Source organism: Molossus molossus, unplaced genomic scaffold (assembly GCF_014108415.1).
Source record: "Molossus molossus isolate mMolMol1 unplaced genomic scaffold, mMolMol1.p scaffold_m16_p_8, whole genome shotgun sequence".
Classification (NCBI taxonomy): Eukaryota; Metazoa; Chordata; class Mammalia; order Chiroptera; family Molossidae; genus Molossus; species Molossus molossus.
The window spans coordinates 66,006,676-66,034,543 of record NW_023425402.1 but is presented as its reverse complement, the minus strand read 5'-3'; the positions used below and the strand labels follow the sequence as shown (position 1 = coordinate 66,034,543).

Here is a 27,868-nt window from a genome sequence, read left to right as displayed (position 1 = left end):
ACTCCAATAAATTAAGCAGTTAACCATCTTCTGAAGGAGATATGAAAGTTATTTTCATTGCATAGAGTATACTCAGGGGGTTGAGATATATAGAGAGAGCATTAACTTCCCCTTCAAAACCTAATTCTTAGTAGTCTTTTTTCTTTTATACTACCCCCAAGTATAAAGAACATGTTTCTTTAGTCCTAAAACAAGTACAGATAGATCACTTAGATAACCATAGTATAAGGAATCTTACATAATATAATCTGATCCCCTTTTAAAACTAAAGACTGGCCCTGGCCAGTTTGGCTTAACAGTTAGAGCGTCGGCCTGCAGTCCAGAGAGACCCGGGTTTGGTTCCCACTAAGGGCATGACTAAGGGCATGTACCTCGGTTGCAGTTTATCCCAGGGCCTCGTTGGGTTGTGTGGGTGGCAACCACTCGATGTGTCCCTTTCACTTCGATGCCCCCCACCCCCACCCACTCTATCTGAACCAAAAATGGAAAAATGTTCTCGGGTGAGCATAAAAAAAAAAAAGAAGAAGAAAAACTAAAGACTGAGGCTCAGAACTTGCCAATCTGCATAATAACTGCACAACTAATTGCATAAACTAGAACTTGATTATCCCTGATTATGAAATAGATGTAAGTAGAAGCTTCCCACCTCTTCTTTTGTATCCACATAGGACAATGGACAGAACACTAGCCTGATATAATAAAGTGATCATTGTTGTTTCAAATGGCAAATACCCCCTTTCCTCCTTGGAAATCAACTACTAGCCAATATTTTTAAATTGCAGGCTCCTTTCTTACCCAAGTAAAAGTTTCCTTCACTGTCTTAATGAGTAGATATCCCCTAATAGGTCTTCTAAAAAGATCCATTAATACAAATTACAAGCTTGTTTTCTTACCCTCAATAACTGTTGTTTGCTTATTTAATTAGACTCAATTCATTTTTCTAAACCTACACATAGTTTATGCTATCTTTGGGGTAGCAACAGGTACTATGTATTGGTAAAGACGACTATTTCTGGTACAAAAGGAAGCAGAGTTTATCATAATTGGAGATGTAATATTTCCTGTCTCTGAGAAAAGACTCTCCACCCTTTAACAAAATATATTTAGACTTTGGACAGCTAATACTTAAAAAACACATTCAGGAATTCTGTAACATATAGTTATGTTATGAAAGAGCCCAGACTGATTTTCATTTATTATATAAACTCCAATTATTTGGAATTATGATTATTTTCACATTATGATCAATAGCAAGAGCTCAATAAACATTTCTTAAGATTCTTGGCATCTCTCTGTGCCTCAAAGCTTTCAAGTCCTCTTTAAAAGGTAGAGAGACATGTTACAGTTTAAAGGTCTGAGCAATACCTGATACTCACCAGTTAATCTACCCACCATTAAAATTTATACTTTTACTTACATTTGATTCTTTGCTGCTTGCCTCTGAGCTTTTCTTTCTTTCCTTTTCTGGTCTGGTGGCTTAGCAAAAACAATTTCAATATTTTCTCCCTCCAAATCCTTGCCATTCATTTCTTCCATAGCCTTAAAAAAAATTAGGTAGTAATCAATGTAAGGTTTTCAAACAATTATGATTCATTTATAATGTTGCAAAAGAGTAAACAAGCTAGGTTAGATTTTATTTAAAGATCCAGCTCTTCAGCTGTTTATTTTTTTTTACTTAGTTAGGGAGTTACACAATTTGCTAAGGCCAATAAGGCTTAAAATGAGTGGATTACGTGACTTGAGTTTCCTTCAATTTTTTAAAAAACATTCTGATTCTAGTAAGGCAAAGTAATCAGTCTACATTAAATGCCTATAATAATTCCCCCCATTATTTACCTTGACAGCACCATCTCGCTCATCAAAATGAATAAAAGCATAATCTTTTAGTTTCTTCACTCGTTCCAGTTTCCCAAACTGACTAAATGCCTTTTCTAAAATCTCTTCTGTTACAGTATTGGCAAGGTTGCGTACAAACAGCACTTTTACCTAAAATTTAAGAGGGAAAAAAACAGAAACTCCCTGTATATTTCCAAAGAGTTCAATTTTCAAAATGCCCCCAACCTACCCTGCAAAGTTAACTTTAGTCACAACCCATTAAAATATTAGAAATACAAAAAAACAGACTAAATTTTCAACTCATTTGGGTAAATACCAAGGAGCGTGCCTGTTGGATCTAATGGGCAAAAAACCTGAACAGACATCTCACCAAAGAACATATACAGATGGCAAAAAGGCCTATGACGAGATGCTCAACATCATGTCATTAGGGAATTATGAATTACAACAGTGAGAGACCACTACATACCTATTAGAATGGCCAAAATCCAAAACATTACCACCAACAAATGCTGTTGAGGATATGGAGCAACAGGAATATTGCTGGTAGGAATATAAGTTGGTATAGCCAATTTGGAGAGCAGCTACTTACAAAACTAAGCATGCTTTTTTACCATATGATCCAGCAATTATACGCCTTGTTATTTACGCAAATGAGTTAAAACTATATCCACACAAAAATGTGCATTTAGATGTGTACAACTGCTTTATTTCTAATTCCAACAGTTTGAAAACAAAAAAATCCTTTTATTCACTGTTAAAAGAAATGAGCTATCAAGCCATGAAAAGACATGGAGAAAACCTTAAATGCTTATAACTAAAAGACAAGATTAAAAAGCTACATACTGTATGATTCCAACTATATGACATTTGGAAAAAGGCAAAACCACGGACAGTAAAAATATCAATAACTACCAGGGTTTAGAAGAAAGGATGAATAGGCAGATCAAAGATGCCTAAGGCAGTGAAATTATTCTGTATACTATAATGGTAAATACATCAAACATTTGTCAAACCCATAGAATGTACAACACCAAGAATGAATTCTAATGTAAACTATGGACTCTGAGTTAACATAATGTGTCAATGTAAGTTCACTGATTATAACAAATGTCTAAGTCTGATATGGATGCTGATAGTGGGGGAGGCTTAGCATGTGTAGGCAGGGTATACATGGTAACTTTAATTTCTGCTTTAAAAAAAACACAGCCCTGGCCAGTTTGGCTCAGTGGTTAGAGCGTCGGCCTGCAGTCCAGAGAAACCCGGGTTCGGTTCCCGCAAGGGACGCATACCTCGATTGCAGTCTGGCCCTGGCCCTGGTTGGGTTGTGCGGGAGGCGGCCACTCACTGTGTCCCTTTCATATCGATGTTCCTCTCTCTCCCTCCCACTCTATCTGAACAAAAAATGGGTAAATGTCCTTGGGTGAGGATAAAACAAAACAAACAAACACATGCCTAGTAGTTATTAAATTAATTCATTTGCAACTAAAATGGAGGTGGTTATTTCCTAAACGTGAATACCATGACCTCTGAAGGGGCTGTTGATCATTTAACACTTAACACTGGTGGTCAAAATTAATTAAAACCTGCTTTTAAAATCTTAGCTAAAGGGGAAAGAAAGTATTCAAAATATAAGATAAATTCTCTCACTCCTGAAAGCTCCTCGAAGTATAACTATAAAATGTGACCATTTTGGCTAAGGAACATCATCACTTACTCCTAAAATACGAGAAATAGCATCAAAATTTCTTTATCCAAAGTGCTAACCCAATGAGATTTTAATAGACCAGAGGGGAAAAAAAATCCTAAGTAGCCTCTGCCCTCAAGACCACTTATCTTTTCATAATATTCACAATTCTGGCATTTCACTCATCTCTTGATTTTAGGGAGATTCTTAAAAGACAAAGGGTACAATAACTTAACTGCAAACTGCATTACTAAGTAAAGGGTTAACTCAAGAGATGTTTGTTCTCATAGGATGTCTCAACTGACTGCTGAAGCAGGATACCTAATAATAGCTAAACCTTGTAACTGCAGCTCTGCTGAGGCCAGTACAGTTCACTATTTTTAGGAATAGGACTTTTAAACAAAACCCATGTAAGCTAATGGCACCATTCTCAAAGGATCGCTTTTAGAAGCCACACAAAAATGGAAGCAAACTGTCTCCACAGCATGTAGGCTAACTACTTTTTATCATTGAATATGACAGCTACATGATTATGGCCAAGTACTCCATGAATAAATTTCTATATTCACTTTCATGCACATATTATTTCTAGTGTATGGCCTTAATAAAGAACACTTCTCACTTTAAAAAACATGGTAAAAAACAACAACAACACAGAATCATTTTTTAAGTGTCCCCCTCCTCCAAAGACTTCACCCTTTTCTTCTGCCACCAACCCCTTAAAAATTTTTTTTAAACTTGACTGTCATTACCTTTGCCATAACCTCGGGATCAGGATCTTCTATAGGATCAGCCCATTCAACAGTTCCAACATTTCCCCAAACCTTGACTTTACCACTCATTAACCTACGCCTTGCCTGAGCAGCTGTTTTGTGATCTTCATATTCAAGAAAGCAAAAGCCTCTGTTTTTTTTCTTGTCGTCTGGTTGGTGGTATAAAATGACGTCTGTAAGACCCTCTGAAATAAGTAATCATTCCAGAGAAATTAAGTAAAATAACAAGCAAGAACAAGTAGATCAAATGATTTATATTTCTAATAATACATGAATATCAAGATAAAAAATAATCACTTATCTTTACAAGGGACTCTTCAGATAATGTACCTTTCCAGAACACTTTCCCAACACAGAAAAATATATATATATTCTTTTTAATTAGATCTAAGGACAATTCTGCTTCCATTAATGACAGAGGCATAAAATCTTTACATAGCTGCTTTAGAAAAATGGCAGTATAGGTCAGATATGGTTAGACATTTTTCTTATTACACATGTAAACGCTAAAAAAATTTTCTAAATGACTTTCTTCTAGCCTCAAATATTGATTAGCTTTATTTAAAATGAAACAGAATATATTAGTAGCTACATAAGAATTTCAAGTTCCTGGAGACTAACAGGCTGATAATTTGTTAAACATTCTAGGTAGACAAAAAATGTTTTAATAGAAGCAGTCTATCATTTGGAAATGGTTATAAAATATGCTTTAAGCCCAGCTGGTGTGGCTTAATGGTTAAGCATCAACCCATGCACCTCAACAGGTTGCCAGTTTGATTCCTGGTCAGGGCACATGCCCATGTTGTGGGCCAAATCCCCAGTGAAGGGCATGCAGGAGGCGGCCAATCAACATTCTCTCTCATTGATGTTTCTATCACTCTCTCCCTCTCCCTTTCTCTCTCTAAAAAATAAAACAAAAAAAATTTAATGTTTTATAGCTCAAAGAAACTACACCATATTGACAATATATAATCTCTGCTTATAGCAAGAGTACTCATTATTCCTACAATGTGGAAAATCAAATCATTACACATCTAAAAATCCTAAGAATGTCAGCTACCACCAGAAATGCATACAAACGCACCAAGAAAGACAATCTTCCAAACAGGACGCGCAATGATTCTGCAGACTAAGTTCAAATCCCAGTTGCATTCCTTACTAACTACATAACATTCAGCAAGTTATTTCCCCAAACCTTTTGTGCCTGTTTTTCTTATCTGAAAAATAGTTACCTATCTCATATGGATGTAGGGAGAATACGATGAGTCATAAAGGTAGTGTTTAAAACAGTGCTTGTCACATAGAAGTATACAATTACCTTCAGTATTAAAAGTTGCACCTCCTTCCCAAAAAATCCAACTTACCTGTTACTTTGCTAAATTCTTCAAGAATCTGTTCCTTGGTTTTACTCTTAGGAATAGAGCCCACAAAAAGCCTATTGTTGGCAACTGAGATGCAGACACCAATGTGTTTTCCAGAACGAATTTCATGATTATTATACTGAAAGGGGAAAAAGTACACCATGTTTTTAAAATACTTATATTATCCTCTTAAGTGCTTACTGTAGAAAGATATGTATATCCCATACACAAACACAAAATCTTTTAAACAAATTAAAATGTCAACACTGTTTCTCAAGAATTTATCCTTTAAGAAGTAGTTACCACAAAGGCACTGTACAAGGAAATTATAATCTGAGACAGATACAAAGATTGTACTGACAAAACACACTAAACAAGTTTTGAATTAAATTAATGCAAAAAATTGTTAAGTCCTTGAAATTCAGGAAACTTGATTAACTAGGACTCAAGTCTACAGCAGCTTAAATACAAAAAGGTTGATTCCAGAATACTTTAATGTCTCTACATAAATCCATCCTGCCAACCAGCTGTCCTCATGCAAGGGAAACTGATTCTAATACCAGCAAGCTTTCTGCTTTTCATAAACCAATACCTATATTTATTTTTCCATCTCCCCTTAACCTCTTACACAAAGTTGCAATAAGGAATTTTCGGTTTCAAATTCTTAAGTCTAAAAGGGAGAATCTTGTTAGTTTGAATTCAGCTCTACTTTTCCCCCCATTTAAATTTCCTTAAGCCCGCAATAAAGTTGGAGAAAAACAAGTAGACAGATTATAGTAAAAGTACAGTAGGGACTATTAAACTACAGTGGAAAGTAAATTTAATCTTCAAGTAACCACATCCCATAGAAGGGTAAAATATTATTGTAGAGGCAAAGCCCAATTTGTCAAAGTGACAAATAAACCAATCAATGTTATTTAAAACCCAAAGTTCAAAAGTATTCAAGTTATCTAGAAAAGTGGATTGTATATATTAAACACTTAAAACCACCTCAAAATTTCAAGGTAGTGTTAATGGTATCAGCAGCAACAATAATTACTGATCAATCCTCCACACTTGGCCTCAAAATCTACCTGAAATGTACATACAAGTAAAGCTATACAAACTAAAGAATCATGAATTTCCATACAATGTATAGATTAGCCTCATGACAAACGTTGGCAAAAGTAAAACCATCCTTCTTCTCCCTATTATTTGCATTTTTGCTTAACAGATACATAAGAGAGAAAAAAAGCATACAGTAAGTCAGAAAATCGATCTCTCCCTGCCCCCTTCTCCATCTCCAGATATAAAATTTAACATAAAGATCCAACACCCTTCCTCCAGTTCAGAACAGCTGTACTTCCTAATCCACCTACTCAGTTCACTCAAGTCTGTAGTCATTATGATCCCAGGATTATCTATTCTCTATAATTATTCCAGAGACATTTTTTCCCCAAATAAGCACAATTTTTGCCTATTGGAAAAAAAAAAAAAAAAAACTCTCAAAGGCTCCCCATCACCAAAAAGACAAAGTTCAGATACTTATACATTATATAAGTCCATCCTAAAATCCCTTTATCTCCACAATACTATAATCTTAGCTATTTACATCACTTCTCAAACAGTTTTCATACTGCTATGCCTCTGAATAAAATGCCTTCCCTGAAACTTCCACCATCCAGACTCCTCTGCATACTTGTAGATTTGAGTTCAAACATCAGAATACTCTACAATCCCTAAATCCAATAAAGGTCAACGAAAAAACACCCTTCTGTGTTAACACAGACCAAGAGTTCTCAACAGGAATGATTTTGCCTCCCAGAGGACATTTAACAATGTTAGAAACTTTTTTGGTTGTCAAGTAGGGGTGGGAGGCTTGGTGTTGGTCTTTAGTGGGTAAGGAGAGACCAGAAATATTACTAAATATACTGCAATTCACAGGATAGCCCAGCACAACATAGAACTATCTGCTGTATGAGGCTGAAAAATCATGCCACAGACTTTTATCATAGTATACTCTATTTAGACCAAAAACCTCTTAAAAGTAGAAATATACAGGTTACCTGCAAATAGAAGTTATGGCTGAATCCATCATTGCATGAGATTACAGACAAGTAGACTACAATATCTTATTTCACAAATAAGTTAACCTAACACAATAAATTGTTTTAGGATATATATATTTCCTAGATTTTTTAAATCAAGCATCAGATTAGTGACAAACCAGTGGCTCTCAATTTGGTCATTTAGTCTTTAACTCCAAGAGTTTACAAAAACAACAACAACAAAAAGAATGAAAAGAAATACAAAGCGTTTAAAGGAAAAAAGGAGTTACTTTGAAGATGACAGGATTTTACATAACTTTCCAAATTTTTTTTTATATTTTTATTCCTCAAATGTTGAAGAGCAGGAGCTGTTTCTTGTAAGAGAATACTTAAGTTAAAAAAATTTTTTTTTAATTATTGGTTATACCACTTACATTAACATTAACAATGCTGCTTCAAAGTAGTAATGAGTGTTCCATTATCGACAGAGAAAAAGTTCTTCACTTCTAATCTATTAACACTAACCCTGCTATGGTTAATTAAGGCAGAGTAGGTAGAAGGTATCTTTAAAATGGCTGTGGTCTCTGAATGATGTAAATGGCATGAAGATTTAGCAGAATTTATAAAGTAACTATGAGTCTTCATATTATTTTACTAAACGAAACTTGAAACAATTATAGCTAGCCCATAGGGAGTAAACTGGCTCACCAATGAAAGTCACGAAGAAGCAAGGAAGACCCTCTGAGCAAATTGTTCAAATAAAAGCAAAAGTACGTAGAAATAAACATTTCTAACACAATGCTCCATTTCCCATATGCAGATTAAGCATGCACTTCCATATGCATACGAATTGCTTCACTTTTCTCATTCTTCAATTTTTAAGACCAATCTATCATGTTAAATTCAAAAATAAACTTTACATCCCAGCAGGTGGGTGACAGTGAGTTAGAAAGTAGAAGGGCATTACAAAACCTGTCTGAACCTTGAGAGATTCTAATTTGCTGATAAACCCTAACTCTCAAGTGTTAGTGTATCAGGACACTATGATGGTTTCAAAATTTATGAAAAGTGAGGTCTTTCCAAACTCTTGGAAGGTGGGCGCTGCTGTTCAGTTTTAGAAATTTAGCTTTCAGATCCAGTACCACAGTGAGGTGACCAAATAAAATAAAGAGGAATTCTGAACATTAATCAATGCAGTTTCAGTATTTCAAATACCGAAACTGGAGTTGTACAGCCTGGAACATTTCTGTCATCTAGGCTCAAAATAACAAGTCTTTTTTTCCCTTCCCTCATAGCCTGTCACAAAATCCCCAGAAATTTAGCAATCTCAGATTTGGAATCTGATCCAGAAGTGGTTGTTCTGTCCCAACTCTTCTTATAACAAAGCCATTACCTGCTCATATAAAGTTCACTTTATTTTTCAACATTTAATTATAGTCTTTTTTACATATTGAATCAAAATTTACTTCCCTAAAAATTCTACAATAGCCCTGGTCAGTTCTGCTCAATGATTAGAGTGTCGGCATGCAGACCAAAGGGTCTCAGGTTTGATTCCTGGTCAAGGGTTCTTGATGCAGGTTCAGTCCCTGGCCCCTGTTGGGGTCATTCAGGATGCAACCTATTGACATGTCTCTCTCACATAGATGTTTCTCTCTCCCCCATTCCCTCCCTCCCACCCTTCCTCCAAAAATCAATGGAAACAATATCCTCGGGTGAAGATAAAAATAAATAAATAACTTTTTCCTCCCCCAAATGACAGCACTTCATGTATCTGCACACAATGCTAATGACCCAATTGTTCTCTATATGCTTGGCTAATCATTCCTTCCCTGATATTGGCAAACTAAAGTGCCTCTGAGAGTGTCACCAAATAGTGACATCCATAACATAATGATATAGATTGAGACTGAGTTCAAAATAAGCTGGAGACTATTACTAATCTTCCATTTCTAGATACCATGCCTCTGTAACATGTAGTCCATGATTACCTTAGCTTATTTGGCAACTACACCATACTGCTGACTCACACTACAGCTTACATGTGATTATTAGTGTGTACAGAACTTGTCTTGTCTCCACTCAATCCCATCTTGCTGGTGTGAACTATCTGTCCATCAAAATCTTTTCAGATCCTGATCTTGTCATCTAGTACATTTATCACTTCATACAGATTCCAGTTCACCAAACATTTCAAGGGTAGTCCAACTATGCCCTCATTTAAATCCCTGGCAAAACTGGATTAGAACCTTCAACACACCATTGCCTATCACTTCTCCCTTCAAAATCTTTAAACTCTCTACTTTCTATTGCTGCCTCTTTCCTGGTCTTTGTTCTCTTCATCCAAACATCCTTCACTATTCTGTCATTTATATTATGCTACCCACACCAAGGTTCAGCATTTTAATGGCACCACACAACTTAGCCCAGCCGTCATGACTAATGTCTTCTGGCACTGACTTTATACAAAGTTTTATTTCCTACTTCTTTCCACAAAACACACTGCTTTAACTACAGTCACCACCTATTTTCTTCACTGTCCTGTTGAAATGTCTTTATCACAAAGCCTTCTCTAACAACCCCAACCCAAAGTAATCTATCCCTTCATTGCTCTGTTACCCTTGGAACCATCTGCTTCTACTATAATTGTAATTAGCCTCACATGTCCTATAAACTCTATAAAGTCAAGAGCTGAATCAAACTACCTTGTACGTCCATAGTAAAAATTTTCATGTTATACCCAGTAAATATTTGCTAAATTGCTACTAAAATATTTTGTGGACCAATCTTGTCAGCTTCATCAAAACGGCTGTACACGTTACACTGGTGTACAACCACTGGTGAATGAAACCATTAGTAGCTATAAAGCCATAATTTTTAATGTGCAAATAGAGATAAACTATTCCAGTGTTTGTAGCACAGGCACTATTAGCATTTTCAGCAGGATATTTCCATTACACAAGGGTGGGCAAATGTAGGTTAAATACCAGCCATCTTTACCTAAAAGATAAGTCACAAGTAAGGATACAAAAAATAATAATACAAATAAGTAATACAATAAGTAAATAATAACACAGGAATAAACTATGCTTTACGTACTCACACCTATAAACCTACTTTTGTCCACCCCTCTATAGGACTGAAATGAGTATTGCAACGTCATTGGCCCAAGGCTCCAATTCCAACAGCACACCACACAAATACACACACACATTTGCCTGCCCTTCCTCCTGGTCTTTGCGGCAATGCCAAACGCTACATATACTTCCAAATATCCCCCAGGGAGTGAGGAGAAAAGCTTCATCACCCCCATCAATCTATGATAATCCCTTTAACTAAAGGTAGCACAGAATAAATCACTGCAAATGGAAACTAGATAAACCTTTCTATAGCAAAATAGCCCACAGCTAATATGGGAATATTATAAATTCTTATGGCATAAATAATGGATTAGATGGCACTGATCTGCCAGTCAGGTTATTTTTCCAGAACCTACTGTAAAGTGGCACTGTTCTAAACATCAGAGAGTACAGCCCTGGCCAGTGTGGCTCAGTAGATTAAGCGTCATCTCATGCACTGAAGGGTTGGTTGCCAGTTCAATTCCCAGTCAGGAAATGTGCCTGGGCTATGAGCTCCATCCCCAGTCAGTGTGTGTGCAGGAGGCAGCCGATCAATGTTTCTCTCTCTAAAATCAATAAACACATATTTAAAAAATAAAAAATGTCAGGGAATACAGGGGGAGAAAAGAGCTTATATTCTATGAGAGATAAGCAAATAACTTATAAAGTAAAGAAATAATTTTAAGTACATCTAAGCATTCTATTTTATCATGTTCAGAATACCATCATTGAGCAACTGGGTGCTTGGTACACAAAGTCAGAAAAGGCCTTCTAAGAAGACTTGATTGATAAGTAGGCAGCAATCCTGATAACTGGTTAAGATGTTAGAAAGCAGCACAGAAGGCAACCTTGAGATGGAAATAGTCATAGCTTATGTGAAGGACAAAAAAAGCAAAGTATGGATGGAAGGGTAATAAAGAATAGGAGGAGAAAGGTTAAAAAAAAAATTGAGGACACCTCTTTTAGAGCCATTATTGCCCTGGCCAGATTGGCTCAGCGGTTAGAGCGTCAGCCTGCATCCAGAGAGACCCAGGTTCAGTTCCCACTAAGGGCACATACCTCGGTTGCAGTTTGTCCCTGGCCCTGGTTGGGTCGTGCAGGTGGCAGCCACTCGATGTGTCCCTTTCACGTCGATGTTTCTCTCTCTCTCTTCCTCCCACTCTATCTGAACAAAAAAATGAAAAAATGTCCCTGGGTGAGGATAAAAAATTAAAAAATAAATAATCAATAAATAAAGCCATTATTAGTTTTCAGCATGGGAATGTTTGTGATCTATGTTGCTGAATGCTTAAGACTGTGAAGAAGCAGCCCTGGCTGGTTTGGTTCAGCGGTTAGAGCATCAGCCAGCGGTCCAGAGAGACCCGGGTTTGGTTCCCGCTAAGGGCACGTACCTTGGTTGCAGTTTGTCCCCGGCCCTGGTTGGGATGTGCAGGAGGCAGCCACTCGATGCGTCCCTTTCACATCGATGTTTCTCTCTCTTCCTTTCTCTCCCTCCCACTCTATCTGAACAAAAAATGAAAAAATGTCCTTGGGTGAGGGAAAAAAAAAAAGACTGCGAAGAAGTAATAAAGAGCAGTGAGACTAACCAGGAGGATTCTTTTAATGGTACTTTAGACCAGCGGTTCTCAACCTGTGGGTCGCAACCCCTTTGAGGGTCAAACAACCCTTTCACAGGGGTTGCCTAATACATAACAGTAGCAAAATTAGTGTTATGAATTTATCAACGAAAATAATTCTATGGTTGGGGGTCACCAAAACATGAACTGTATTAAAAGGTTGAGAACCACTGCCTTAGACTAAGGTGGTAGTAGTGATGGTAAAAAGTGGTTAGATGCCAAAAATATTTTGGCAACAGAGACAGGACTTTCTGAGCTGCTTCTAACACTACCTAAACCACTACAAAACTTAAGAATCAGGCTACCAGGCTTCTAACACTACCTAAACCACTACAAAACTTAAGAATCAGGCTACCAGGTGACATAGCTTGTACTACTGGCTTAATTTATTATGTCCAGTTAACAATAGCCACTCTTAAACAAACCTGGTATCAAACTAAAGCAGCATGACCTCAGCAAGCCACCCAGCCTATTTACTGCAGAATGAAAATCCCACATATGTACCTCGAAGAATGGGTTGAGATGGTATTTAAAGGTAAAAATGGAGCACCTAGCACAGCTCCTATGTATTAACAGTTAGGGATGAATTTTTTTATTCCCCAAAATACAAGGCAGATGTTGGCTGAAAATGAGGTCATTTAAGAAGTTTGTAGTTGTTTCTAACTTTATGCCTCCGCAGCTATTAACATCAATTAATCCATTTCCAAGTAATTCAAACACAAATTTAAAATCTACAATAGCTTTTGATCTATGGAGGAAAATCACTGCTGAACCATATCAAAAATTAAGGCTGAATACACAAACCATCTCAATCTAAGGTATTCCTCATGACACTCAAAGTATAGGAAAGCCAAAAGAGATAGTACTTCAATCTTGCCTGATCTATAAATAACCCAAGAGGCATTTTCTCAATCTGACTATCTACAATGAGAATGACAACTATCATCTCATACAGAAATTCACCTTGGATAGAATTGTAATTCAAATATCGACCTTCGTACCACAATTAGGAACCGTTTTCAAAATATGCCTCCTTAAGGCATATATTTAGGAGAGGAGTACTTACTTCCACAAACAAATATAAAGGAGCAAAACAAATCCAAATCAATTTGAATTTTGTCTTTTTCTAGAATGTTTAATTTCCTCAAAAGTCTAGTCCTTCCTTTTACTGTTGAATTAAGGCAAATCTCCCAATTTTATTATTACCATAATCCTAGTCACAGTAAAGCATCCTTTTAAAAAAAAAACAATGATGATTATGGTCAATTCATCCCAGTGGATATATACCACTACCACTAAGAATATCTTCTAAAAGCACCAAAATAAAATGCAAAACCTTCTATAAAAAATAAGTATGCCTCCAAATAAAGACTCAAATCATAAAGCCAGAAAAAAATGTGGAAAAGTTTAGAATAAGAGTTAGTTCCTAATTTTAAAAAGCCTACAGCAATGCAATTTTGGACTCTACTATCTGTTAAATCAAGGCACCTGTCCAAACTTAAACATTTCACAATGTGTATTTACTGGCATTCAAAATCATATTACAATTGGGTAACATATCATCTTCCTCTGGACATTGTCTAGAAATAAGTTCTAGTGAGGACCTACCATAATTACTGTATTGTGGTAGCAAAAATTAAGAGGACTACAAATGTTTAATGATTCCTTTAAAAATGTTAAATAAATCATGTAACATTACACAACTATACTTATTAAACAAAATTAAGACTTTAAGTAGTAACCTAATAAATGAAATGGGTCTGACATCACTGGCTAAATTGTGTACTAGCTTTGTGTAGTGAGATACCACTTCATTGTCTTCAAAATCATCCTACACATTTCCCCATTAAAACTGCTACTTTATTACTACCTGGTAAAAAATGATCTGTTCTTTTACAGATTAAACTGAATAATTTCTAAAGTAAAACTCTCCAGAATTCTAAAAAGTCCTTAATTATACCTGAACAGCTCAAAGGTTACCAGCGAATGAGCTAGCTATACCCCTCTGAAATAGGAAGCATTCTCTGAAGGAGGGAAAACTCAGCCATGATTTAAAAAGAAATACCTAAACTCTTGAACTCTTTCTAAAGAAACCTATATTCTTCCAAGTAGCATACTTTTCTAATGCTAAACCTTTACCATATTCAATTACACACACCAATGAAGAGATGCAAGCGATATAGCTAACAAAACAAAGTATACTTGTTTTCTCTTTCTCCTTAAGGTTTGCCTTAAAATTCAATATATCTGATAGTGAGGGAAGGAAAAATAAACTTTAGGAGGAGAAAGCTGTCTAAGGATTTTAAGTTTGCTTAGAATTATCCATAATTTTACCATAACGTAAATTTAACAAAATCCACCATAGTGAACCATTTGCATTTCTTAGTTTAAAATTAACCCTTAAGCCTGGCAGTTTGGCTCAGTTGGTTGCACATTATCCCATGCACCAAGAGGTCCTGGTTGGATTTCTAGTGAGGGCACATGACCAGGTTGTGGGCTCCATTCCTGGTGGGAGTGTGTTCAGGAGACAGCTGATCGATGTTTCTCTCTCTCTCCTCTCTCTCTCTCTCCCCCCCTTCCTCTCTCTAAAAATCAATCAAAACAAATTTAAAATAAATTAACCCTTAGCACCTTCAACTATAAAATGTAGAAACTTTAGTCACAGAATTAAATAAAACTCGTTTAAAGGAGTTACATAAACCATAATATGAAACATTAGAATTCTTTAAAAGTTGGGAAAATCACTAGGTCCTCACCTAATACCTTGTATGTTTAAATCAAGTATTGTCACTCGCCACAAAATCACTTATTTCATTAACTAGAAATTTATCATCACAATGTCTTTGTGAAATATTTTCAAAGGGATGGCCCTCATATGACCAGAATCTATGGGAGTCCTACCTACTGCGGTTACTTTCTTAAACCTTTTTTTTCCCCCCTAACTTTTTTTTTTTTAGATAGAGAGGAAGGGAGAGATAGAAACATCAATGTGAGGGAGAAACATCAATCAACTGCCTCCTGCATGCCCCTACAGGGGATCAAGCCGTAAACCCAGGCATTCGTCCTGACCCGGAATCAAATGGGGACCTCTCAGTCTATGGGACAGACACTTAATCCACTGAGCCACACCGGCCAGGCACTTTCTTAAACCTTTTAACATTCCTGTAAGTCGAAAAAAATAATCACTAAGCCAGATATTTCAAAGACCAGGGGATCTGCCACACTACCTTAAAGATCCTGAGTCTGATCAACTAACTATACATGCAAAAAATACTGCTATAATGTGTACATTCCTTAAAGCTCCTGAGTCTGATCAACTAACTATACATGCAAAAAATACTGCTACAATGTGTACATAGAGACTGTGAAAGGCAGGCACAATAAGGGGGGGAAAAGGGCTTAAAAAATAGTAAAAGTGAAGACTGAAGGAAGAAAAAACTTACCAGTTTAACAGCCTCCTGAGCTGCTTCTTTTGTACAAAAAGTGACAAACGCATAACCTCTATTGAGACCTGTGAGTGGATCCATCATTAAACGAAGATCCCATATAGGTCCAGCTTTCTCAAATAATGGAACAAGTTCATCCTCAAATAGATCTCTTGGGATCTTCCCCACAAATATCTGTAAATTAAATATGAAGTAAAAACCATGGAGTTTCTTTAGGAAACCAGACACCTGTGCATTTACCACAAAAGGTACAAGTTTTTAGTTTCTTTACCTCAGTGCCAACAGAAGGCTGCTGACCTGAATAAACGGAATCTGGAGGTGGTCCCCCATACTTCCTCTGTCCAGTGGTCACATCAAGTGTGTAGCCTGTTCTTTCCAAGAGTGCCTTGAAGAATTCAAATGCCATTAATACATTTAATTCACAAGATCACACTCATGCATTTAGCAATTAAAAATCCAAATCAATTCTGTTCAAATTTTTCCACTTATCTTGGCAACTTTCCTACAAATAGGTTTCTGGGATCTGTTTTAGAATTTCTTCTTAAATGTACACTTGTAATAGCCCTAATTTATAGTGAAAAATCTCAGGATCCTGTTGGTCTCTAATTATTGAGTGTATTTAGTGAACAACAGGAAACATTAATCCATCAACAATTTTCAAGGCATGGTACATCTCTATTCTAATACCTCCTAAAAAAATTTACTGCACCGCCCTAGCCGGGTAGCTCAGTTGGTTAGAGTGTCATTCCCATACAACCAAGATAGCAGGTTCAATCTCCAGTCAGGGCACATATAAGAACCAATGGAAGCATCAACGAGTGGAATAAAATCTATTTTTAAAAAATGGTTGAGTTTAATTATTTCCTGAAGGAGAAACTGGATAAGACATCTCTCCAAATTTGGATTTCTTATCCAATAAATTCCCTATACCCCTCACTCCTAGTACACATGGCCATTGTGGGCATTTTGCCAAGCTTTATAGAAATTACACTCCTCAAACTAAGTCCAGAAACTTCATCTGACATTCAAGTACCATATTTCACAGAATAGCATTGGTCATTCAGAAAAAATAAGAGCAAAATGACTGAAAACTTTACAAAATTGCAACAATGTGACATAATTTCTACATTTTATCTCCCTGAAAGTGAACTGTTAAAATTTACACAACTCATTTACTCAGAGCATTAGGAGTTTCTCCACAGTTAGCCTAAGGAAAAAAAACAAGAACTATTCTTTCGCTACCATCTCAAACCACAAAGCACAAAACCAGTTTTCTAAATAGTTAAAACCAATCTAATAATTAGCTAATAAACTATAAAATAAAAACACACCAGGCACATAACTTACCAAATTCTGTTAAATAATTTGGGGTCACCTCAGTCTCTAAAAATGACCAGACACATTTTAAACACTTTCTACTCAAAGAACATTAAGTACTTATGAAACGTATACTGTAAATGACAAAAACTCTACTCCTAAACTCTAACAAAAAGGTCCACAAAGTATTAAAATATTTTCTATTAGACCCAAATGTTTGTTTAAAGGCACAACATTGGGTTAGTGACAAAAATAAACTCATATCTATTACTATCACATAAACTAAACCATTAAATTGCTCATCTTCCTTTTTCCCCACATATAATCCCTCTGCTTCTTTTATCCTAACTTTTATACGACCCAAATAATACCTTTTAGGTCAATCCCTAAAAAAAAAAAAAAGAAAACTTATTCCCTCTGTCACCAACCTATAAAAATGCCACTGCCTTCTTGCCACAATTTAAGTTACACTAACACTTTAAGTCACTCCCCCCTTCCAAAGATAGAACTAAAAGTCACACCACTTACACTTTAAACGTTTTATAAAATTTTAATAATTCCAACTCCTAGTGTGGATTTAATTACAATTGGTAAAATTTCTATGGAAAAATTAGACTTATAGTTCAAACACAATTCACTGACACCTCCAATTTATGGATGACATTAACTGGTAACTCCATATTCCAAGCTTCACTCTTCCCATACCATTAAACCACCACCTAACACCTATACTGTTCTGAATAACTCATTTTCTTAAATATAACCCTTGGTTCAAGAGCACTGGCACACTGTATGAAGAACACCAGGTTAAAACTATTATGATCACCACACTTTCTACAAAACATTAAAACCTACTTGACATTGAAGTCATTTACTGTTTCATAGGACCTTTAAAAAGAAAACAAAAAACTTCCACTCTTAGCCTCAGTCTCATTTACATTTCCACACTGCTTTGAGAAATGAACAAATTAATAACCCATAATAACGGAAGAAAAGGTATTACAATTCTAAATCCATTTCATTTGAGGGCTTGAGAATCCTAAGAAAAGCAGTCAACTGCAAAATGTACACTCTCCACCAGCATGGGGTGAACTGAACCCCTCTCATTTTGGTTCCACTGTAAGTACCCTGGACCTGCATATTTTCAAAAAAGCATCTAAAACTTAAGAAGAGCAAATTGTCTTAAAAACAAATAATTAAAGGCAGAAAACTTTTCAAAAAATAGTAATTAGAAAAGATAAGCAAATTATCTCACAGTCATTACCTCTCAACAACTTAAAAAACAAAACAAAAAAAAACACTCATTTCACATCCAAAGGATAGTTACTAAAGCTATAAAACAGTTCAAAGAACTTTAAAACTAAAGGGAGCAAAGTTCATTTTTTTAAGACATACCTTAATTTTTGCCTCATCTGGTCCTTTGCTAGAATCCGCTACTTTGGTCCCCTGTTTTTCTCTCTGCCTATAAGTCTTCATGACTCCACATAAAAAGGCACTTTTGTTCTGAAAAGTAATTTTCCAATCCTATTTAATAATTATGTTATCTGTATCTTATTAAATCAAACTTAAACTATACCAAAACTACTCAAGATTTTTATTTTTACACTGACATTAAATTAGTATTACCTGAACATGAGAGAGATCACTGTCTTTAAACTGCTGAAGAACTGCCAATGCGCCGTCTTCATTGAATTCTTTTAAAGCTTCGATAGCTCTTTCATCTAAATCACTATGTGCAACCAGCCCTGTGGAAGAGAAAACTTAATTAGTTGTCAACTTTTAATATTTTTGGACTTTTTAAAAAAAGAAAATACCATGTTTACCAATGCAGACAATATGTGCACCAGCTAAATATTCTTCAATTCCTCTTACCATCTACATAATGAAAAACACACATACTTTAGCCATTCTGAACTGCACTGTGAACTAAAGAAGGCCCCTCAACGACACTTACAATAATGAGTCAATTGCTTTTACACCTTGTTCTCTAAGTCAGATAGTTCTCAACACTTGAGTATTTCTACAGTAAATATATAGGCTTACAAATCTTATAATCAACCAACAAAATACCAAGCCTGACAACTGTCCATTTCAAATAACCACTAGAAAAACCAACAGCCTCACCAAAACAGACAGACAACAAGTCTATAGTTACCAAATTATTTAACAAGAATCCTACTATAAAAATACCCCCAAAAGTCACATGGCCTGCTCCCAACAGTTAGCAGCTGTTACTACCATCATATACTTATCCACCGGGCCAACCAGCCTTTACCTCCTAACCTTTCTTTCTCCCCTCCCTCTACTATGTACAATACACCTTAAACTCTAGTTCACAGCTATCACAACAAGGCAAAACAAAACTCCAGTTCCCACACTTATTGGAAACCACAAAAAGTTGCTATTTTAGCTCAAAGCCAGAAATCCAATAGAAAAATTTCATAATATAATTTTGCAAGTGTTAGTTCTTACCTGCAACGTAAATTTCATCTAGTTTTTCAGCAACTTTCTGTGGTAAACCAGCATCAAGCAATGTCTGAAAATTTTCTGAATGGATAACTGCAGAAGTAGTATCCATGGGCTCTTCAGTACCATTTCCATTAACATGTTCTGTAGCCATGTTTCCAGAGATCTGTTCAAACGCAATAAGCAAAATTAAACTAGGATCTTCAAAAAGGGTAGAGGACAAAATGAGAGCCCCAATCTTTCCTTTCTCTACCAATTTCTACACCAGCCAGCCTATGCCTCCCTTTAAAGAAGCCTTAAAGTCACTATCGCCTAACAAGCCTGATGATCGAGGGGCACAGAAGGACGGATTCACTTGTTTTTCCTTAGCACCACCCCTGACTCACCTGCTAACACTCCCTAGGAAAAACCACATTACAAATGGAGCCCAATCAGCACGAGGACCAGCCAGCGTGCCACATGCAGCTGTGCCCACACAGAGAATGAGGTGTGCGTGGATAAAGCAAAGCTGGGCTTTTCCCTCTCAAAGGTAAACCCCCAAAGTGCGCGCTTTTCCCGCCTGCCGCTTATAGATCAGTAACAACAGCCAGCGAAGAACAAAGCGCTCACACAAGATACCTTCCCACCACCCAATTTCTCCACCCTTCACCCCCGCACCCCAAAGCCCGCCCCCGACTCCACACCCAGAGTGGCAGCCTCACCGCTAAGGCCACCAGGAGCCCATTAGAAACACGTGCTCTGCGCCTTCAAATGTCCTACAACTTCCTCCAACGGAAACCCATCGAGTCCCAGGCCAGGACGACCGTCACCGGCTCCCAACATCAACCCGAAGCCGCGGTCTGAGTTCCGGGAAAGCATCAGCAGCACAACCTCACCCCTCAACACCGAGGCCGCGTCAGCGACAGGCCAAAGCCCCCCCACCCCCCAAGCGCCGCCGTCTCCACCGTGACACATGGCTCTCTCCGCCCCGGGTGCCGGCGACCCCCGGCCGCCCGCCTGCCCGACGCGAGCCGCAGCGCGCGGTGCAAGCCCCCACCCCTCTCCCGTCCGTACAGTGACTGCAGCGCCCCGGCCAGCTGTCCCACCCCCGGACAACCCGACGGCGTGAGGGCGTTCCGCGAACTGCCCGACGCCAACCGGACCGCGAGTACCACTCAAGCCCGCCTCCCGGCTGCGGGACCGGAGCAGCTCCTCTCCGCCCACTCCCGCGCCGCGGCGACAGCCACGACAGCACCAACTCCGCCGCCGCTCGCGGTCCGCGCGGGCCACGGGGCCGCCTCCTCCCTGGAGCGCCGCAGACAAAGCCCGAACGGTGGCAGCACATGGAGTAGAGGAAGTGGCGGCGCGGGCTGCGGCCTACTCCCAAGCAGCCCCAGTCAACGTGCTCCTTTCCTCCTTGGAATCCATTTTCCAGAAATGCCGGTTTCTCCCCGCACCGCCCTCCCCCAGCTCACTCCACAATGTCACGGAGCTCCCCTCCCAGACCCGGGTCCTGGCGGTCGTTACCTCCCCGTTGGGCTGCGGCGGAGGAATCCTGTCCGAGGAGATCGGGTTGCGGGAAACGCGTGCTCGCTGCTCCCTGTGTCCAGCGCGAGTGGAGCTGTTGTAAAATGGCGGCCGAAGCTCACGCCGCTGGCAGCAAACCCGATCCAGTTCCACTCGCCTCCGAGCGCGCTCCCTGTGCGCGCGCGCCCCCGCGTGACCCCCCTTCCCTCCCCTCCCTGGCGCGTCCGCTTCTCTCACTCACTCCCTCAGCCCCTGCCCTCCTCCAGCTCCTCCTTCTCCCCCTAACACCCCTACCAGCACCACCAGCAGCAGCAGCAGCCGCCTCTGTCCACCTCCTTCTCTCAGCCTTTCTTCTTCCCCTCCCTGCTCCTTTCCCCACCTCTCCCACTCCCGTCCGCGGCCGCTCAGGTACGACTGGCCGCCTTTCCCCTCCTCGCTCGCACGCTCGCTTGCTCACTCCCTCCCTCGCTCTCTCGGCCCCGTCTCCCGGTCCCTGCCGAGTCGGCTCCTCTCTTTCTCTCTCCCGCGCTGACGTGACGACGTAGCCTACGCCTCGGGACGCGCGCCTAAGGGCTCCGCCCCCACGCCCCTCTGCCTCCCCTGCTCCTCACCCCAGGGAGGTTGGGGGCCACGAGACCCCGCCCTTCCGCTCCGGCGGCGGCAGAGGGGCCGAGAGTGAATGAAAGGCCCGCCCCTTCCCCTCCCGACACTCCTCCTCCCGCTCCCCTCCAGGCGGGGCGGGGCGGGCCGGCTCAGCGTGTCCCACTCGTTCTCCTTTGTCAGGAGACAGGCATCTCCCCACCCCGCCCCGCCCGACTCCCTCAGCAGCAACGCGCGCACGCTGGCCCCGCTGAGCACCCTCCGCCCCACCCCCGGCCCGAGTCTGGGCGCGCGAGACCCTGTGCCGGGGGTCCGGCGACTGCAGCTCCCGGGGGAGGCGCACCCACCGGTCCGTGCCCGCCGGGCCCCCGCCCCAGCGCCGCGGCCGCGTAGCCGTTCCAGGCGGTGTCCACGCCGCCGCCGCCCCGCGCTCGCCTCGCTCGCGAAGCTGCAAGCGCACGTGTCCCCCGGGGCGGGGCGAGGCAGACAATGGGGCGGCGGGGGAGGGGAGCGGCGCGGAGACCCGCGGACTTTAGGTCAACCTGGCTGGCGGGATCCTAGTGGTGGGGTCGTTCCGGGAAGACCCGGTCTCCCCCGCTGGACAATGGGACCTCCCGGGGCCCCGCGCCACTTCGCTTTCAAGAAAGCCATGCAGAGGGAGGGGCGTCCGAGGCTCGACTGGGAAACCCCTGCCGCTTCCGAGGGGGAACGGGGCTGGCTGCAGCGGAGCGGCGCTGGCTCCCGTCTCGGGATGATACGAAGGCCAGATTTGGAAGCAAAACCGCCCGGTGAAGAGTTGTGCAATACTCCATTTCAGTCCCTGGCCTTTTAAGCAGTTAAGGGCTTCCTCGTAGCACAGTTTGAGCAACTTGAAGCCACACAAAGCTGCGTGGTTAGGGCAGCTGTGAGGAACATATCGGTTTCTTTTCAAAAATCTTGGCAACTAAATCTTATGTGAAGTGACATTTCCTTTGTAACCGGTTTACTTGTTACACGAGAGACAAGACAAAGGTATTTGAATTTCAAACGCGAGATGGATACTAATTTTATCCAATGTAGCCCTAATGAAAAATAGAAACTCCTTTTAATTTAAAAAGAAGCTTCTTTTCAAGAGCTCACTGGTTCCCTAAATAAGCTCTATGCTGTGACAACAAATTCCAGTAAAAGTTCGATGAGCACTCTTCAAAGTGCCTAAGCACATCAAATGCTAGATTATTTTCATAGGTTTCTGAATCAAAACATGAAATACTTACCAAAGTAATAACTACACAATGTGTTTAGCAAGCATCTGAGATCACTACCTAAAATCACAAACCTGGACCTGCAATGGTATTGAGGAAACTCAACAACAATTTGGCTCATAATCTAAAAGTCATAGATATGTTATAAATGAAAAACAAATAGCCAAAATGTTTACTATAAAAATGTGATAAACTAGAATAATCATATAGATTAGAGAATGAATATAATAGATTTGAACAATCCAACGCTTTTTATTTAGCCCTTCCTGAGGAAATCAATGTCTGAAAGTGCTTCTACCTAGGCACTGCCATCTACCAGATTACCAAAAACCCCCAAAGCAAAATAGCAAGCTTTAATTCCTTTGTGTAACCATCCCCTAGACCTTTATTTGGACTGTCAGGTACTGTATATCAACATTTTAAAAAACTGAGCACATGGTCTTCCTCTACTCTTTCCTCTCCCCAGTTCCCATATCACCCATTTGTATCCAGCAGCATTACCTGGAAACCAGAGAGTAATTCAAGACACTGCCTTTTTCTCAATGCAGTATCAGTTAAGTCCTGTTACTATTGTCTCTCTAATACATTTACACTTCTTGCTATGTTACAACCAGGGCACAGGGCACCAAGGCACTGTCATTTATCATCTGAAGTAATGATATAGCCTACTGATTCATCCACTCTTACAGTTTTCCTAATCCATTCAAAACCCAAGTCTGTGTGTTTGTGTTACTCTCCCACTCCTCCCTTCCCAAATAAGTCCTACAGAGCATCTACTTAAAACCACTCATTAGCTTTCCATTACACTTAGAACTAAAGCCAAAATATTTAATTAGATCAACAAAAACTTCCATGATCTGCTTCACCTATATTTCCAGCCACATCTCAGCCACTCTTTCGGCTTCTGCCGGCCTTCCCTCAGTTCTAGGATTTCTCAGGTTTGCACATACTAAGGGCCTAGATGGAGAAGTTGATGCCCTGAGCAGGCCTGAGAAAAAAAGTAATCAGCCGTGCTCTCCATTTGACACATTTTTAAATGAAACAATAGTATAATTTTCCTCCTGACCCACAGAACTTCTTATTCCAGGCTTGACTCCGAGAATTACAACTATTACCGAAACATATGGAATCACTAATAAAACTTAAAAAAAAAATTCAAACTAGTTGATTGATTCACTTGTTATGATAGACGTACTAGGGTAGACTGAATATGAAAAATCTTGCGCAAGAAAAGTGTTCAATAAATGTGTTCTTACTTTCTTGAATCCTCTTGGTACCTAGCACAGGATTTGATGGTTAGTAAATATTTGCTGAATAAAACCAAAAGATAATAGGCTGGGATCCAAACAACTCAGACCTGCTACTAATTGATAGTGTGAGCTTGAATAAATCATTTCACTTCTCAGAATTTTTATTTCCTCATCTATAAAAGATGTGTACTGAAATGTAATTTGTAAGGTCTCTTTTAGCTCGAATATTTTATAATGTATAAAAATTTTTCTCAAACTCTTTCTCTGGCTTCTCATTTTGCTATTTAAGATCGTCCCCATTTGAGCCCAGCCGGTATAGTTCAGTGGTTGAGCGTTGACCCATGCACCAAGATTCTTGGTCAGGGCACATGCCCAGATTATGGGCCAAATCCCCAGTGGGGGGCATGCAGGAGGCAGCCAATTGATGTTCTCTCTCATCGATATTTCTCTCTCCCTTCCTCTCTCTCTAAAATCAATAAAGAAAAAAAAATTTTAATAAAGATAAATAAATAAAAGATTTTCCCCATTTGGACCCTAACTTCTCTTTTCAGCAAAATAGCCTGCTATTTTGGATTCTTACTCCCTTATATGGATTCTTACTCCAAACAAAACTAGAAGCAATAACAAAGATTGATAATATGTAATTTTGGCTATCATCCCCAGCACGGATGTAGAGAAATTGACACTCACATGCGTTGATAGTGAGAGAATAACTTTTTTACAAGATAATTTGGCAAAATACTTACCACAATATTGTTTGTAGTGTGTGTGTGTAAAAATAAATATAACCTAACATCCAGTAATAGAAGACTGGCTGAACAAATTATAGTGAATCCATATAGTGGATTATTTGGGAGCCATTGAAAAGAATGAAGTAGTTATAGATGTCCTAACAGGGAAAGCTATCCAGGTTACATTATTTTTAAAAATGTTAAAGCCACCTACAAAACAATGTAGAGTGTTACATTTATTCATTCAATTCAGCACCTTCTGTGAACCAAGCTCCATGGTATGCATAGGTTTACAATGATGTATGTGAAGATAGACAGAGGTGATCCTTGACTCATTAAGCTGTACGTATGTGTGTAAATAGGTATGCATGGTTATAAAGATTTTGTTTCTACAGAAAATAATTACAGTTAGAAGGATGGGATGGAGGGAGACCATCACTTTTTAATTCATACACTTTGGTAACATTTAACTTGTTAAATGTTTTTAAAAAGTTAATTATTTATATACCACATTATTGTCTTTCTATCCATGTAACCTTTGAAGTAGAGAAAAGATGGAGACCTGTTGAGTTGCAATCAATGAAATGCAAGATTACAAGCATGCCTGTTTGGTTTTTTGTTTGTCATCCAAAACTATTCTAATTTCTCAATGCCACTCTGTTTTGTTTGTTTGTTTTATCCTCACCCAAGGACATATTTCCATTTTTTGTTCAGATAGAGTGGGAAGAAGAGAGGGAGAGAGAGAGAGAGAGAAATATCTACACAAAAGGGACACAGTGAGTGCTTGCCACCCACACGACTCAACCAGGGCCAGGGAAAAACTGCAACTGAGGTACGTGCCCTTAGTGGGAACTGAACCCGGATCTCTCTGGACCACAGGCCGACGCTGTAACCGCTGAGCCAAACCGGCCAGGGCAATGCCACTCTGTTTTTAAAAATATCATATTTCCCTCCTTTCTACATTTTCTAAAAATTTTGAAACTAGTGCACATTAATGTTATAATGGGACGGGGACCCTAAAATTCATGTGAGAAAAATCCACAACATACTCTTATTCTTTCCTAAGAGCCATAAAAACTTGGAGTCAAAAGAGACTGTGGAAGTTATTCAATCCAATCTTTCCAGTAATCAACAAACTTTTGCAACGTCTCTCACATCTTATTTTCATAGTAATTGAAAGGCTGATGTGTTAAAATTTAAGATTTCTGCTCTTCAAAGACACTGCTAAGAGAATGAAAAGAAAAGCTACAGACTGGGAGAAAAAAACACGTATCTTTTAAAGGACTAGTATCCAAAATATACAAACTCAAACAAGTTAAAACCCAATAATAAGAAAGCAAGTAACCCAATTTTAAAAATTAAGCAAATGATCTGAACAGACACCTCACCAAAGAAAATGTACAGAAGGCAAATAAACATATGAAAAGATGTTCAACATAATATATAATCAGAAATTGCAAATTAAAATAGTGAATGTCACTACACACCTATTATGGCCAAAATCCAAAACACTGAGACTAAATGCTGGTGAGGATGTGGAACAACAGGAACTCTTTCTTATTCATTGTTAGTGGGAATGCAAAATGGTACACCACTTTGGATGACAGGCAATTTCTTACAAAACTAAACATACTCTTATCATATGATTCAACAGTTGTATTCCTTGATATTTACTCAAATGAATTGAAAATGTAACTATACACACACACACACACACACACACACACACCACCTGCCCATGAATGTTTATAGCAATTTTCTTCATAATTGCCAAAACTCAGAAGCAATCAAGATGTTCCTGAATAGGTAAATGGATAAACAAACTTTGGTATCTATGTAATGGAATATTATTTAGTGCTATCAAGAAATGATCTATCAAACCATGAAAAGACATGGAGGAATCTTAAATGCATATTGCTAAGTGAAAAAAAGTCAATCTGAACAGGCTACACACTATGATTGCAACAATATAACATTCTGGACAAGACAAAAATATAGAGACAGTAAAACTTAGTGGTTGATAGGGGTTTGGGGAAAGGGAGAAACGAAAGGAGGAATAAACAGGTAGAACATGGGAATTTTTAGGGCAATGCAATTATTCTGTATAATGCTATAATGGTGAATACGTGTCATTATTCATTTGTTGAAACCCATGGAATGTACATCATAAACAGTGAATCCAAATGTAAACTATAGACTTTAGTTAATAATAATGTATCAAGATTGGTTTGTCAGTTGTAACAAATGTACCATCTAATGCACAATGTTATTGATAGGGGAAACTGTGGGAAGAGGAGGGCTTGGGGAGCAGTTGGAAACTACTTTCTCTGCTCATTTTTCTTAAACCTAAATGTGTTCTAAAAATAAAACCTGTTCATTAAAAAAAATAACACTTTATATACATTTGAAATGCTAGACACTCTTTCTGTTGCTTTTAGATTATTTATTTTAAGAGTACCTTTATTAAAGCTAGGGATAGTGAAACAAGGAACGGCTTAGGATAGAAGAAGCAACAAGAGAGATCTTAGGCAGGACTGCCTTAGCTCACTGGAAAGTCAGAGAAAAGGGGGTCTTGGGGACAGGTTCAGGGGATTTGCCCCAGATGAGCTGCCATTGCCCATTTCTCCCCTGGTTGCAAGTCTCCTGGGGACCCTGAGAGTTTAGGAGATGCACTCCTGAGAGGAAAGAAAGGTGTGGGCATGCTCTTGAGAGGGAGAGTGCACCTAGACTTTTTAAAATTAGGAAACATTTTAAGTTTTAAAATGAAAGTTGATTAATTAAATTACAGAAGCCACAGAGTTTATACAAGTAAACAAAAAGAACAGGGATTGTGTAAACATAAACCCAAACAATGGTTTTATCAAAGTATTCCTACTCTACTCTAAATGGAATCCC

General features: G+C 39.0%; 1 protein-coding gene across 8 annotated transcripts in view; it reads right to left on the bottom strand.

Annotated features, from left to right (window-relative positions):
* LOC118620977 (synaptotagmin binding cytoplasmic RNA interacting protein) overlaps window positions 1–21,665 on the bottom strand; it is a 30,938-nt gene extending 9,273 nt beyond the window's left edge. For 3 of the 8 annotated variants that reach the window (XM_036248112.1, XM_036248111.1, XM_036248108.1), the window contains exons 1-10: window positions 21,152–21,665; window positions 19,652–19,811; window positions 18,806–18,924; window positions 18,575–18,682; window positions 16,134–16,247; window positions 15,860–16,036; window positions 5,661–5,796; window positions 4,276–4,481; window positions 1,837–1,986; window positions 1,418–1,539 (exon numbers count right to left, since the gene is read on the bottom strand). In XM_036248112.1, the coding sequence (XP_036104005.1) occupies window positions 1,418–1,539; window positions 1,837–1,986; window positions 4,276–4,481; window positions 5,661–5,796; window positions 15,860–16,036; window positions 16,134–16,247; window positions 18,575–18,682; window positions 18,806–18,924; window positions 19,652–19,799 (1,280 nt within the window). In that variant the 5' untranslated portion in view covers window positions 19,800–19,811; window positions 21,152–21,665. Of the gene's footprint in view, window positions 1–1,417; window positions 1,540–1,836; window positions 1,987–4,275; window positions 4,482–5,660; window positions 5,797–15,859; window positions 16,037–16,133; window positions 16,248–18,574; window positions 18,704–18,805; window positions 18,925–19,651; window positions 19,812–21,151 lie in introns of all 8 variants that reach the window. The other 5 variants (XM_036248110.1, XM_036248109.1, XM_036248107.1 and 2 more) reach the window with 3 other exon arrangements.
* Between the last annotated feature and the right edge of the window lie 6,203 nt (window positions 21,666–27,868).